The 13,637-nt window shown below is 57.7% G+C and overlaps 2 protein-coding genes and 1 non-coding gene across 4 annotated transcripts; 1 reads left to right on the top strand and 2 right to left on the bottom strand.

The window, feature by feature from the left end:
• Positions 1 to 1,535: 1,535 nt before the first annotated feature.
• Positions 1,536 to 6,170, bottom strand: SETD6 (SET domain containing 6, protein lysine methyltransferase). Its single transcript, XM_061352230.1, has 9 exons — positions 6,114 to 6,170; positions 5,919 to 6,017; positions 5,698 to 5,842; positions 5,161 to 5,302; positions 4,657 to 4,851; positions 4,363 to 4,486; positions 3,878 to 4,058; positions 3,516 to 3,658; positions 1,536 to 2,623 (listed from the first exon to the last, which is right to left on the bottom strand). The coding sequence occupies exons 1-9, from the start codon at positions 6,138 to 6,140 to the stop codon at positions 2,312 to 2,314; spliced, it is 1,368 nt and encodes a 455-aa protein (XP_061208214.1). The 5' UTR covers positions 6,141 to 6,170; the 3' UTR covers positions 1,536 to 2,311.
• A 1,116-nt stretch (positions 6,171 to 7,286) lies between these two features.
• TRNAK-UUU (transfer RNA lysine (anticodon UUU)) lies at positions 7,287 to 7,359 on the top strand. Its single transcript has one exon. It is a non-coding gene; the product is annotated as a tRNA-Lys (tRNA).
• Positions 7,360 to 8,543: 1,184 nt separating this feature from the next.
• Positions 8,544 to 13,558, bottom strand: LOC133211665 (SNF-related serine/threonine-protein kinase-like). Of its 2 annotated transcripts, none has more exons than XM_061352229.1 (5): positions 12,829 to 13,558; positions 10,531 to 10,672; positions 10,204 to 10,416; positions 9,974 to 10,111; positions 8,544 to 9,444 (listed from the first exon to the last, which is right to left on the bottom strand). In XM_061352229.1, exons 1-5 carry the CDS (start codon positions 13,436 to 13,438, stop codon positions 8,607 to 8,609), a joined length of 1,941 nt encoding a protein of 646 aa, XP_061208213.1. In that variant the 5' UTR covers positions 13,439 to 13,558; the 3' UTR covers positions 8,544 to 8,606. The 2 variants fall into 2 exon arrangements, with proteins under 2 accessions (XP_061208213.1, XP_061208212.1); XM_061352228.1 differs by having other exon boundaries at positions 12,694 to 13,555.
• Between the last annotated feature and the right edge of the window lie 79 nt (positions 13,559 to 13,637).

The following is a 13,637-nucleotide window of genomic DNA, read 5'->3' as shown; positions in this document are numbered from 1 at the left end:
TAAAGTATTGGTCCATGTGTTGTATTTTGTAGCCTTTCTAGTTCTTGGGCTTTATTTTTCCCACTTCTTGTATGTATGCATATTGTAGTTACACATTAAAGTCATGACATGCAGCACGTGCCACTGTGCTTATTCTCTCCAGTTCCATCCTGCCTGGCCAGTTGGCGTCTTACAAAGTCTGCTCCACCCATCCAAAACCTGCTGATTTCCAGTATTTTGGACTCTGCCTATTGAAAACACATGGGTTTTCTAGGTGAGATCCAAGGGGGACAATTGATAGAACTAGATGGGGCCTTGCTCTGAAGTGCCAAAGGAAAGGGCAGTTGTGTGGAGAAATACCTTAGTTGCAGGATAAGGAGCAGAGTCTGTCCCTGACACAGTTCTAAAAGGATTGTGCTGGCAGCAGAGGGATGCTGAGCACAGACAGCAGCTTGGCTTAATTTCTAATGATTTCTACCCTCCTGTGTTATTCCCTTCAGCAAGGATCTGTACAAGGTCGCTAGCTTCCTGGAATAAAGATAGGTGGCTTCAGTGCTGCCAGTACTGCAAAATCCTTCCGCCCGTACCTCACAGCTCAGCAGATACTAGGAAACAGAGCTTCACTGCTTCCCCTCTGTACAACATGACTAGTTGGCTGCTAGTTGTAAGAGTGGAGAGGTCACGATTTCCAGCTCAGGTTTAAGGGATTGTGCTTTCCCTGCAGAGCTAAAACCAGCTGCAAGGGACCATGGAGCCAGTTGTGCCAGGGGACTGCAGCTCAGGGAGGATTTTTTGTTCTAGTGTTGCAGCTCCAGCTTATTCCCCTTCCTGTGTTGGTTTGGGATACAAAGAATTACTGCCAGCCAGTTTTTATCTAGGCAGGATGCCATGGGGCTTTTTTCCTGCTATTTCTCTTTACCAGACCTTATGCAGAGCCTGTCTAATGACTCAAAGATCTCTCTGGTTCTGTACTAATGCTGCTGTCCGTGACTGGTTCTCTTGATGCTTTCAGAACTGCAAGGGTGATGTAAAGAGGGGTGGAAGGTGGACAGGTCTTGGCCAGGATCCCAGTAACACAAATTGGGCTGGTACAACAGAGGCCGTTGCACTTCATACCCTCTGTTGGCTGGTAAGGAACCTGCAGCTAGTACTGTCAATCATGCTGATGTCAACTCCACACCCATTCCTGGTGTCCCTACCAGCAGATGCCCTGGGTAGAATTAATGTTTAAGAAAATAAGAGTGACCTTTTGAGCTACCACATACGCCTAACGTGAAATCCAGTCTGCTGGAGGGAGAGAAGCACCAAGACAGCAGGCTGGACTCCAACCAGACACTGCATTGCACCACTCTGTAAGGGGAATTGGACAAAGCTACCCTAGGCACTGTGAAACCACCCTGGCCCCTAGCAGTGCAGGTAGGGCTGTAGCTGACCTTTATCTACATGAGTACAGTCTGGGTTTTGCTTGTTTGAAATACTTCTAACTGCAGCAGGAGCAAAAACCTCCCTCTGCCCCGGACCCTTGGATGGGGCTGTGCACTCTAAAGTAGACAGTGTTGGCTGGGTAAGAAACAGCATCTTTATTAAATATAGCTTGGCCTGCAAACCTCCAGTGATCTGTCATACAAGAACTGCTGAGGGATATTAATATAGCTTAACATGATGCAGAGCAGTGCCTGAGATCAGGGGAGAACTCGTGTCAGCTGGAGGACCTGCACAATTGTGTCAGTGTTCCTTCAGAGCTGCCCCAAGCCCATACAGAAATGCCTTTCAGAAAGGTAAAAGGGGATACCTGCTCTATTGAGCCTATCTGAAAACCAGATGGATGAGTGTGTACTTTTTTAAATGCTTAATATTAGCCAAGTATAGGTGGAAGAGTTCACAGTGTTGTCAGCATCTCCGCCTGCCAGATGTTCACTCTGAACAGTAAGGTGTAAGGCCTATCAGATGGATTTCTGCCCTCTCCATCTGGCCAAGAAGCAGTTCTTGCCTTAGATTTGTGATGCTACATGAGGGAACCCACCTGCTGTTCTGATAGTGTACGTATGCTTTCCTAAAGTCAGCCAGGAGGAGGTCTGGGCTTTCTGAAGTGCTCTAGAAGGTGGTAATTGTGCTCCAGAGCTCTCATGATAAGGTAAGGCCACCCAAAATCACTCTGTATTGTGGAAGATAGTTTAGGTAGAGGAAGCTAAACAGCCACATTCAAGATGCAGTATAAGTGGGCCTGTATTCAATCCTGCTGTTTTTGCTGTTGTAGAAGAGATGGCTGAAGGCCAACTTTCCCTTCCTATACACAGCTCCAGGCAGTTCATTTCCAGGGACAGTGATGTTTCTAGTGTACCAGCTCCAGAAGCTGATACAAGATCCTTTTCTGTCCATAGCGCACGTGCAAAGCTTGCTGCTCCCTTCGACTCAGTTTCTCATAAGCTTCCTTGTTATGTAGCAGGTCCTGCTCTGCTTTCAAGTCTGACCTGTAGGACTCCAGAGTGAGCAGCACGCTGTCATAAAGGAGCTGCTTGCAAGGGGGTTTAAGTCTGGAGAGAGCCTCGTTTGAAAGGGTCAGATTTTCCTCTTCCTCACTGTCATCTTCCCAGCTGTCCTGTTCCTTATACTCCTTGAATTCTTCTTCTGACATGCACAGCACCTGTAATGGCCCAAGCAAAGAGACAAGTCACCAGGAGTGTGAATACATCAGCCTCCTCTGCAGAGCTGTGGGTTTAGAGCCATGTGGGGGAAGTGAATTATTCCTCAGCTGCACTGAAGGCGAGAGAGTAAAACTGACTCAGGTATCTAAATCACAAGTAACCTGTGGGTTAGAACAGCCAAACAGCAAACCTGGGTATTGGCAGCAATGGTAATGATCTTTGCTGCTACCTACACAAGCTGGAGAGGGTCCAGAAAAGGGCCACAACAATGATCCAAAGACTGGGAAGCTGTGCAAGGAAAGGCCGAGAGTGCTGGGTCTGCTCAGCCTTGAGCAAGGAGTTAGTATTTACAGAGTGTTTGCAAAGAAGGTGGAGACTCCCTTTTTACAAGAAGTTCCATGGAATAGAAAAGGGGTGATGGGCACAAGTTCCTCCTGGGGATATTCTGACTGGACACAGGAGGAAAATGTTTCAAACTGAGAACAATCAGACACTGCAATAATTGCCCAGGGAAGTGGCAACTTCCCAATGCTGGAGACTGTAAGATTCAGCTGAACAGGGTGCTGGGACACCTAGTCTAGGTCAGGTTTACCCAGAAAGGTTGGACCAGAGGATCCTTGAGATCCCTTCCACCTGGCATTCTGATTCTAGGAAGGTGCAGCCGTGCTCTAGAGCAGCAGCAGCAGCTGTGAAGCCATTCAGGGCTGGTGTGTAAGCCATGGGTCAGGAAAGGAAGGTGGCCAACAACAGTGCCTGAAGCCTGAGAGCTGGGCAGCCATGCTCCCTACCGCACTTCCCACAGGAGCATTAGTACCACGCTGCTCCCCCTTCACCAAGCTGCTCCCCCTGCATAATCTCTGCTCTTTCTGGAGTAGCTCTTCCACCCCTTACCTTCAGGGTCACAGACAGCTCTTCCTCTGTCAGCACCTCATCCCAGCCAAGTACAAAGGCGCCTTCCTCCCCCACCATCTCCAGCTGGCACAAGAAGTCCCACTGCTCTATGACCAGCCGCTGCTGCGCTTCACTTCTGGCACCTGCTTGGAAGACAGCAGAGATGCAAACCCAGCCTGGGCTGTGGTGGAAGGGAAGTGGCAAACAGAGAAGCTGAACAAGGAGGCAGAAAACCTAGCCATGGCCCCGGCACCTGTGATGTTGTGGAACAGGCTTATTTTTCATGCCCTCCTTGATCCCCGTTTCATCACATCACTACTTAAGGGGATCCCTGCCCCTTCCTTGCCCACAGTGCCACTCACGCCGCAGTGCTGCTGTGCGCACAGTCACCATCTGGATGTCGGCTGTGTCGTTGGTGTTGCTGGGGTACGGCTCTGCAAAGCCATACATGTGGAGGAGCTGCCAGTTGGCCATCTGCCCGTATGTGTTGAAGATCTCCTGCCCTTTGCTGATGGGCTGTGTTGTAACCATGCGTAAACATTGCTGCGGGCAGAGAGAAAATCATGGAATCCCAGACTCGTTTGGGTTGGAAGGGGGCTTAAAGCTCATCCAGCTCCAACCCCGGCCACAGGGAGGGACACCTTCCACTAGACCAGGTTGCTCCAAGCCCCATCCAACCTGGCCTTGAGCACTGCCAGGGATGGGGCCTGTGCCAGTGCAGGGGAGGATGTTGAGCAAAACAGCTTTATATTAGACAGCTCTGTCCCTGGGTTCACAGACCCAGCCCCCCAAGGCTTCCCAGCAAAGAGGAACCAGACCACAATGGTGCCTGATATTTTGCACTCACAGGGGAGTATTCCAGGTTGGCGTTATGGTTGGCCACATGATTCAGAATATCTGCTACAGGCACCATCACTGGCGGATTGGGTCCCTTCTCATCTTCATCTTCCTCTTCCAAAGGCTCCTGAAAGCTAAGGGAAGGGAGATGAAGACAAGCCAGTTGCATGCCTTGCAGCACAGGGGAAGCTCCGCCTTACATGTAAGGTTGCTGTTGCACAAGAAAGTAATGCAGTCTGCAGTCTTTCCTGTCATCCTACTTGTAGTCCTTGCTCCCTGTGGGAGCAAAGCCCTCACTTCTCACCTGTAGGCCATAACAAATGCTACCAGCTGCTTGTATAGCTCCAGTGTGTGCAGCCTGGGGTCAAATAGGTTGGGATGGGACTCCATGAAAGGCACAATGATGGAGCTGTACTCTAGGTGGATGTTGGCCAGGTCCTTTTCCACAGCTTCTGGGATGCCTGTGCCCTGCAGGAGCCTTCCTCGCTCTTCTTCAGGCCTGTTACAAGAAACACAGTGGGTTTATCTCCATCTGCCCCAAGGGAGGGGTCTGTAAACTTATTTCTTCATCATCTGAGCTTCCTGGTGTTCTCTAGGTTTCTGTCTTTTGGTTATGCCTGCAGGTTTCTCCAACCCATGGCAGTGCCTAGAGGGTCTCTCGGGCACCTGCTGCTGTTGGGATGGGGCTAGCACAGTGGATTGGGGTCACCCAGCAAGCCCATGTCCACTCTCCTCAGCAAGCCCTGGACTGTGCCTGCGTTCAGCTGCTCGTGGGAGCTCTCCACAACCCTGTGAGGTTTCGCCTTACCAGAACATGGGGTGATCCAGGCTCCTGAAGTCCTGCCAGAGGGAGAAATAAGGCCGCCAGTGGGAGTTGCTGGCTGTGTACTCGTATAGGAGAGCCAGCAGCAGCGGCACCCAACCGGACTGGCTCTGCAGGGACTCCTGGCCTAAGAAACCACAGACAAATGTAAGTTGACCTAGAACCAAAGCTTTATCCCACCATCCCGGCTGTCAGCCAGGGCGGGGGAGTTCTGCTCTGGTTTATCTTAGGTTTGGCTGAAGCAGAACCAGAAGTTGCTGCTCCGGAGCTTTGGGTGGGCACCTGGCTCTGTGATCCCACCATCACCCCCTTGCCCATCTTCAGCAAGGAAGGAAGTGTTCTTCCCCCTAGCAGTCTGTCCAGGCCCTCAACAAAAGCGTCTTAACAGTGGTGATAAAATGCCCAATTACCCCGTTTCCTCTCTGCTCCAGCATCCCACGTGAAATAGATGCAAGCCTATTTTCTTCCTTTAAACGGGAAGACCGAGGTAAGCAGGCAGCTCAGGGCGGGGGGAGCGCTCACCTTCCCGCAAGAGCGCCTGGATGGAGCTGGTGTGCTGGGACAGCAGCGCGGAGCGTGGCACAGTGCACAGGACCTCTCCCGGCTCCAGCTCCGCGGCAGCCACCATGCCGTACCCCGCCACCGCGCCCTCCCTGCTCAACCGGACCTGCGGCGAGACGGGAGCCGTGACCGGGCTGCCCGCGGGGGAACCCGGCCGTCCGGGGCCCGCGCTGCCTCCTCACCTTGGGGCTGAGCTGCACCCCGGCCCGGCCGCACCACGCCAGGAACCCGGAGAGGGGATCGGCGGCGCCGTTCCCCCGGGCGCTGCTGCCGGCAGGCGCCTGCGATGGGAACAGAGCGGTGAGGGGGAGCGATCGGCCCGGCCCGGCCCGGCCCCACGCCCGCCCGTGGGTCGTGTCCGTCCCCCCCACCGGTACCTTGGGCCTCTTGGGCGCCGACGCCATGGCGGGCTGGCACGTGGTTCTGCCCCACGTGGTCCCGGGCTGGCACTTCCGGGTGTGCGGGCGGCCCCGTCCTCTCCGACGGCGGCCGCGGAGGGTCACAGCGGGGTGCGCACGACGGGAAGGTGTTTCTATGAGGGCCTATGGGGGTGCTCTGGGGCTCTCAGCACCACTCTGTGGGATCAGAGGGTTGGGGGCACCCACTGTGTCTCTGTGGGGTGTCTCTGTACCCACACTGGGGTCTCCGGGGTGTCCCGATCCTGGTCCGGGTGCCTCTGGTGGGGTCACACCACAACACATGGGGAAAAAGCAGTGGGCTTTGATTAATCCCGATAATAAACCAAGCTTTGATCTCCCACCTGGGGCTTCCTTCCTTCCGTCCATCCCCCGGCCCATCAGCCCCGTCCCAGCACAACCACAGGGCAGGTGTCTGCCTTCACTGGATGCTTTTAACAAACCCAGTTAGTGCAAAGAGGTCCCTGACGATGCCCTGCTCCAGTGGAACCTCTGTCCCTGGCGCTCTGCCCCACACCATGAGCATTGGGGTCGGTTTGAATCTTCCCCAGCCTGGCCCGGTGATTCCCTTGGAGCAGAGGGGCCCGGTCCTGCAGGGCTGGAGAAGGCGCAGCGCAAACCAAGGCCTGGCTGTGGGCAAAGCCGCTGCCGGGACTCGGGCTGGAGCCGCGGCCGCCGCAGCCCCGGCGCAAGGCACCGACTGAGCGCGGAGCAGCCCCGGCCCCAGCGCGGCCCCGCGGCCGCTGCTCCCGGATCCCCCCGGAGCCAGCGGGGGCTCCTCGGCCGCTCCCGGCTCCCTCTCGCTGCTGCCAGCGCAGCCCTGCGGCACCGGCGCTCCCCGGGCGCAGCGAGGGTCGGTCCCGGGGGAGCCCCCGTCCTCCTCCTCCTTTGTCCCTGCGGCTCCCGGCTGTCCCCAGCGGGGCGAACCTGGTGCTGGTGCCTGGCAGGGCAGGGCAGGGCAGAGGCCCTGGTCCTGGTGATGCTCCTCACCACGGGAGGATGCGTGCGCTCCACTGGGGCGGCTTCCTTGGGGTGGAAGAGGCCAAAGCAAGTCCCCGCATTGTCCCTCCAGGGCCACAGTGAAGTGGGGTCCTCACTGCCTGTCTTGAGCATCCCCCAAAACCCCAACTGTGAGCCTGGATAGCTCAGCTGGGAGAGCATCAGACTTTTAATCTGAGGGTCCAGGGTTCAAGCCCCTGTTCAGGCAACAGCTTTATCCTTTAGGAGCAAAGCTGGGGAACCCGTGGGCAGAAACAGAAGTTTCCCCTGCTTCTTTTCCCTCATCTCTCCACGGCCAGCTCCATGCCATCTACACAGCACCACTGCTGTTCCAGCCACCCAGTACTGCAGCGAGTTGCACGATGTCCCAGGTAAGGGTGGTGTTTTGGGGTATGCATGGAGGGAGACCAGGAAATACAATAGATGGAAGCGGGAGAGACACAGCAGAGCTGAAGGGAAAGAAGACAGTTTGAAACTGGGGGCATGGAGGTATCTTGTGCCCCCCAACCCCAGGTTAGGGAGTGGAGAGCTATTGGGCACAGTTGAACCTTGAGCCTCCCTCTCCTTGGACTTTGGGTGTTCTCCATCCCTGTCCTTATTACCCTCTGTGCCATGCTGCCCCCAAGTAGTGGCTGCCCCATCCCTGGCAGTGCTCAAGGCCAGGTTGGACAGGGCTTGGAGCAGCCTGCTCCAGTGGAAGGTGTCCCTGCCCGTGGCACGAGGTTGGAACCGGATGAGCTTTAAAGTCCCTCCCAACCCAGACCAGTCTGGGATACTGTGAAACGAGCCCCTCACTGCCCATCTCAGCTCCTGGGCAGCTGTCCTGGTGGATGATGGTGTTCTGGCAATGAGACGTGGCACCTGCATCAACCCACCAGCTTATTTATTGTCCCGATGGACTTTGCTTCCAGCGGCTGCCCCCCCTTCCGCACGCACGTGTTGTCCCGCTCCAGCCCGCACCATGCTCCTCATTCAGTTCTTGCCAGCAAGAAGACAAACAGATAATAAATAGAAGCCTATTTGCAGGGGAAGGCGCCGGGTCAGGCTGTGCCACGGGCAGAGCTGTGCCTGGCCCCGTCCGGAGGGACAGCAGCGGGGGGGTGCACGCAGTGAAGCAGCAGCCCCACGGCTGCTACAGGCAGCACAGCCCTGCTGTGGGGCAGGGGGATAGAGCAATCTCTATGGAGGTACATTAAAATAGACTATTTTAAAAAGTTATTTCTAGGAGATAAAAAACCAGTGTGGCCCACGCAGGGCCATGGGGCTGCCCTGGGGCTTGGGGTGCGGGACCCCAGCCCACATCACCCTGGGCACCCCAAGTGGGTGCTTGATTGGGGGCCACTGCCGGTGCCAGAGCAGGAGCTGCGAGCCCCCCCAGCAGCCCTGGGGGCTGTGGGTCAGGGGCAGAGCACAAGCAAGGGGGGGGGGGTACCCTCCTGAGCCCTCATGCAGGGTCTAAATGACGTGGCAGCAGTTGAACTGCCCCAGTGAGAGCAGGGTCTCCCTGGAGCCCGGCTGGAGTCTGAAGGCCAGCGCCTTCTCACAGAGCGGGAACTGCAGGAGCCTGTCCCGCAGGCTGCCCCCTTTGCTCTTGCCAGGGTCCAGCTTGATCGCGTTCTCCACGCCTCCCTCGACGCTCCCCAGCCCCGAGCTCTCCACCGACCTCTCAGCCAGGCTGCCGGGTGCCTCCTGCCCTTCGGACTTGTCCGTGGGGCTCGGTAGGGCGCTGTGGGTCACTTCTGCCCCCAGCCCCTGGGGCACCTCAGCAGAGCTGCTCTGGGGGGATCCAGTGGCTCCCCTTTCCCAGGGGGGCTCTGCAGAGGAACCCCTGGGGTCTGCATCCTCCTTCCTCTTGGGGGGCTCTGCTCCATCTCCCCACAGTGCTGGGGGATCCCAACCCCCCCTCACTGCCTTCCCAGCCCAGCCCCAGCCCCCCAGCTCTGCCCCAGGGCCCCAGAGCTCCCCACAGCTAGATGGGTGGTGAGTGCACAGGAAGGCTCGCATCTGCTCCTGGTTCAGTGAGCTGCTCTTCCTCTCCATGGCACTAGGCCTCCCCTCATCCTCCTCATCCTCCTCCTCTTCCTCCTCACATATCTGCTGCAGGGCAGGGGTGCTCTTGGTGATGGTGGTGTCAACGGCTGGGATCTTCAGCAGGGTCCTGGGGGGCTGCCGGCTGCCGATGTTGGCTCCAGTGGGCAGGGGGGAGACGGCTGTGAGGCCATGCGGCACCTCCGTGAAGGCCAGGAGGCTGCTGCTGCTGCCCATGGGGCTGAACGTGCCCGGTAAGTTGCCCCTGAGTAAGAGGGGGGATGGAAATCACAGAATCACAGCCTGGTTTGGGTTGGAAGGGACCTTAAAGCTCATCCAGTTCCAGCCCCTGCCACAGGCAGGGACCCCTTCCACCAGACCAAGCTGCTCCAAGCCCCTGTGTCCAACCTGGCCTTAAACACTGCCAGGGATGGGGCAGCCACAGCTTCTCTGGGCACCCTGTGCCAGCGCCTCAGCACCCTCACAGGGAAGAGCTTCTGCCTTCTACCTAACCTGAATTTCCCTGTTTAAGTTTGAACCCATTCCCCCTTGTCCTATCACTCCAGTCCCTGATGATGAGTTTCCAGCATCCTTGTAGCCCCCTTCAGATACTGGAAGGCTGCTCTGAGGTCTCCACGCAGCCTTCTCTTCTCCAGGCTGAACAGCCCCAGTTTGCTGGTACCCACCTGAGCATCACAAGGGCTGCATTGAAGATGGGGATGTGACACTGCCTGGGGCCCTGCACTGGGGACCCAGGGCAGTGTTTGGGGACAGGGGACAGCAGCAGGACTCACCTGCTCTGCACCTCCCTTGCCAAGTCGTAGACGAGGCTGAGACTGCGACTCTGCTTCTCCTGCTTCTCCCGCAGCATCCTCTCCGCTAGCAGGAAATAGGTGGCCGTGATGTGGTTGTACCGGTTGGCTTCCAGCGCCCTGCATGGGACCAAGGGACCTGTGTCAGCGCTCGGAAGGACCCCAGAGCCCTTCCCAAGGGCTCCTGTCACAGCGCCCATCCCGCCACGCACTCCTGGATGGTGTCCCTGTCCGCGATGTTCCCACACATCATGGCCCGGAGGATGATTTCGTGCTCCTCCTGTGACACGCGCTTGTGCGAGGTGAGGGGCAGCAGGCAGCGGCTGGCAGGGGACGGGTCCACCCCCTGCAGCCACGGGTGGCCCTCGATCTGCTCCAGCGACGCTCGGCACTTGGGGTCCCGCTGTAGCATCCTGGAGATGAGGCTGGAGGGGGAGAGGGGTGACATGAACCCTGATCTCATCAGCTCCATCGCCCTTCTCCCACCCCAGCTGCTCGGGGCAGTGGGTCAGGGTTGGGGGGCCCCGGGTGGTGCTCACTCAGCACACTGAGCCGAGACGTGCGCAGGGACAGTGTATCGGCAGTCCATGATCATGGTGAGGGTCTCGCTGTCGTTGGCCTCCTGGAAGGGGGGGTGGCCGCAGACCAGCATGTAGAGGATGACCCCCAGGCTCCAGATGTCTGCAAGAAACAGCAGCGGTTCAGACTGCACCCACCGTGGCCCAGCAGAGAGCCCCAACCCCAGGCACTACCCACCAGCCCCCAGTGCTGAGCCAGTGCCCACTGGGATGCTCCTTGGGTGCAATGGCTTCCACGTCCTGCCCCACATATGGGCGACTGCCGCCCCACTGGAGCAGGGAAGGACATTCCCTATGCCCACATCCAAACAGTTGAGGTCTCAAGCAGTTGAGGCCTTCTCCCCTTTTTCAGGTGGTGACAACCCTGAGCTCTCTCCCACCCAGTAACCCACCCACAGCTCCATTTCAGAGAATCATAGAACAGTTAGGGTTGGAAAGGACCTTAAGATCACCAAGTTCCAAGCCCCCTGCCATGGGCAGGGACACCTCACTCTAAACCATCTCACCCAAGGCCTCGTCCAGCCTGGCCTTGAACACTGCCAGGGATGGAGCATTCACAACCTCCCTGGGCAACCCATTCCAGTGCCTCACCACCCTAACAGTAAAGAACTTCTTCTTGTACCCAATCTAAACTTCCCCTGTTTCAGTTTTAACCCATTGCCCCTTGTCCTCACTACAGTCCCTAATGAAGAGTCCATCCCCAGCATCCCTATAGGCCCCCTTCAGATACTGGAAGGCTGCTATGAGGTCTCCACGCAGCCTTCTCTTCTCCAGGCTGAACAGCCCCAACTTTCTCAGCCTGTCTTCATACAGGAGGTGCTCCAGTCCCCTGATCATCCTCGTGGCCTCCTCTGGACTTGTTCCAACAGTTCCCTGTCCTTTTTATGTTGAGGACACCAGAACTGCACACAATACTCCAGGTGAGGTCTCACGAGAGCAGAGGGGCAGGATCACCTCCTTCGACCTGCTGGTCACGCTCCTTTTGATGCAGCCCAGGATACGGTTGCTTTCTGGGCTGCAAGCGCACACTGAAGCCGGCTCATGTTCATTTTCTCATCGACCAGCACCCCCAAGTCCTTCTCCTTGGGCTGCTCTGAATCTCTTCTCTGCCCAGCCTGTAGCTGTGTCTGGGACTGCTGATTTCATGATATTACTCATCTTCCTGGTTCCCAAACAGACCCCACCGCAGTCGTGCCAGAGGGGACACCGCACTGAGGATCCAGGCTCTCCAGCTGCCCACAGCTGTGATGGAACCAGGCCAAGGGGGATCATGGGCACAGGGACTGAGGCAGGATCTTCACCAGCTCCTGAGCACTGCACAAACTGGCTGCCAAGGTGCATTTTTGGCATGCTGAGCACGCCCCGGGGCTCTCCATTAATACCTTCAGCTTCTTCAGTCAAGTGCCTGCATTTGAAATGTTCTCATCTGTGACAGTTTTCACCCTTCATATCCCACCAGCTGCCTTTCCTACTGTCTCCACATGCTCTCCCTGTCCTCAGCTCAGGAGCTGCCCTTCCCCGAGCCAACGCTGGGCTTTTTCCCTTAAGGGCTCATGTTTTGTTTTGCTAAATCCTCCTGCCCCAGACTCCAGCAGAGCTGCCTGGGGTCCCACTTCCCTCTCACATCCCCTCTCTGCCCCAGCAAATACCCTTGGTGCCCTCCACTTGGGAAGGGGATGGTCTCCCGAACCCTTCTGCACCCTAGCCAGGGCGGAAGAGCACTGGGAGCCATGGGAAGGAAGTGATTTTCAGGGTGGGAATGGAGCAAAGGAAACCTTCTGGGTGGAGGAGCTCCAAGAGCAGCATCCTGAGCCGGTTTCCTTCCGGCATCACCCCCTCAAACCACAGCCCACACCGGCCTGCTCCGGCTTCATCCCCGCCCTGGCATGATGCACGGCTCTATGGGGTCTTGGTGGGTGCAGATATAGGAAGAGCAGAGCACCCAAGGGACAGGCAGGCTTGCTCCCTGCAAGGACAGCGCGCCAGGGCAGAGGTGCTACCAGCACAGGGAACCAAAACTGAGGTGGTAGCTCACCAGCAGGACCACACTCCTGGCAAGGGACATGCGGGAAGCAGGTCCCTATGGTGAGCACCAGCCACGGTTCTGAGCCCCACCACCCTTACCGACAGCCGGGGCATCGTACTCATCCCCGAGCAGGATCTCGGGCGCCGAGTACGCCAGTGAGCCGCAGCTGGTGGTGAGCATCTTGCCGGGCTGGAAGCGGTTGCTGAAGCCGAAGTCAGTGAGCTTCACCACACCTTGCTCCTGGAAGAAGACCACGTTCTCGGGCTTGAGGTCGCGGTGCACCACGTGGAGCTTGTGGCAGTAGGAGATGGCGTGGACAATCTGGGCGAAGTAGTGCTTGGCCCGCGCCTCGGGCAGCCCGCCCTCGTGCCGCATGATGTGGTCGAACATGTCCCCACCGTCGCCCAGCTCCAGGATGAGGTACAGCTTGGCGTGCGTGTCAATGACCTCGTAGAGGCGCACCACGTTGGGGTGCTGCACCAGCTTCATGCAGCGCACCTCCTGCAGGAGCTGCCCCGCTGCGCCCCCCGCCAGCTTGCTCTTGTCGATCACCTTGACGGCCACACGCTGCCCGGTGAAGACGTGCCGCGCCGCCTTCACCACCGCGAAATGGCCCGTGCCCAGCGTGCGCCCCAGGTCGTACAGCCCCGCGATCTGCCCCTCGCTGCAGCCCTGCGCCCCGGCCATGGCAGCACACAGGGACGGCAGCAGGCACTGTGCCATGGGGGAGTTGCTGAGCCACGGGGGATGAGGGATGGGGCACCCCTGAACACCCCCAGCACCAGGTTGGGATCCCCCGGACATCAGAGCCCCAGAACCATGGGCATCCAGAACACCCAGCATCCCGGGACCTGGCCACCCGTCTGCACCCCCACCTCCAGCACCCTGGGCATCCCATTACTCCCACCTATACTCCTCAGCACCCTGGGTACCCCAAAACCCCATGCTCAGGTTCGCAGCACCCTGGACACCTCCATACCCCCACCTCTCTTCCCCAGCACCACAAGGCATTTGGGTATCCCCACCTCCACATCCCCAGAAC

Source organism: Neopsephotus bourkii, unplaced genomic scaffold (genome assembly GCF_033783945.1).
Source record: "Neopsephotus bourkii isolate Nb327-2 ecotype Australia unplaced genomic scaffold, CSIRO-AGI_Nbou_v1 NB_640, whole genome shotgun sequence".
NCBI lineage: Eukaryota > Metazoa > Chordata > Aves > Psittaciformes > Psittacidae > Neopsephotus > Neopsephotus bourkii.
The sequence above is the reverse complement of the archived record's forward strand: the minus strand, read 5'-3'. Positions and strand labels throughout refer to the sequence as shown.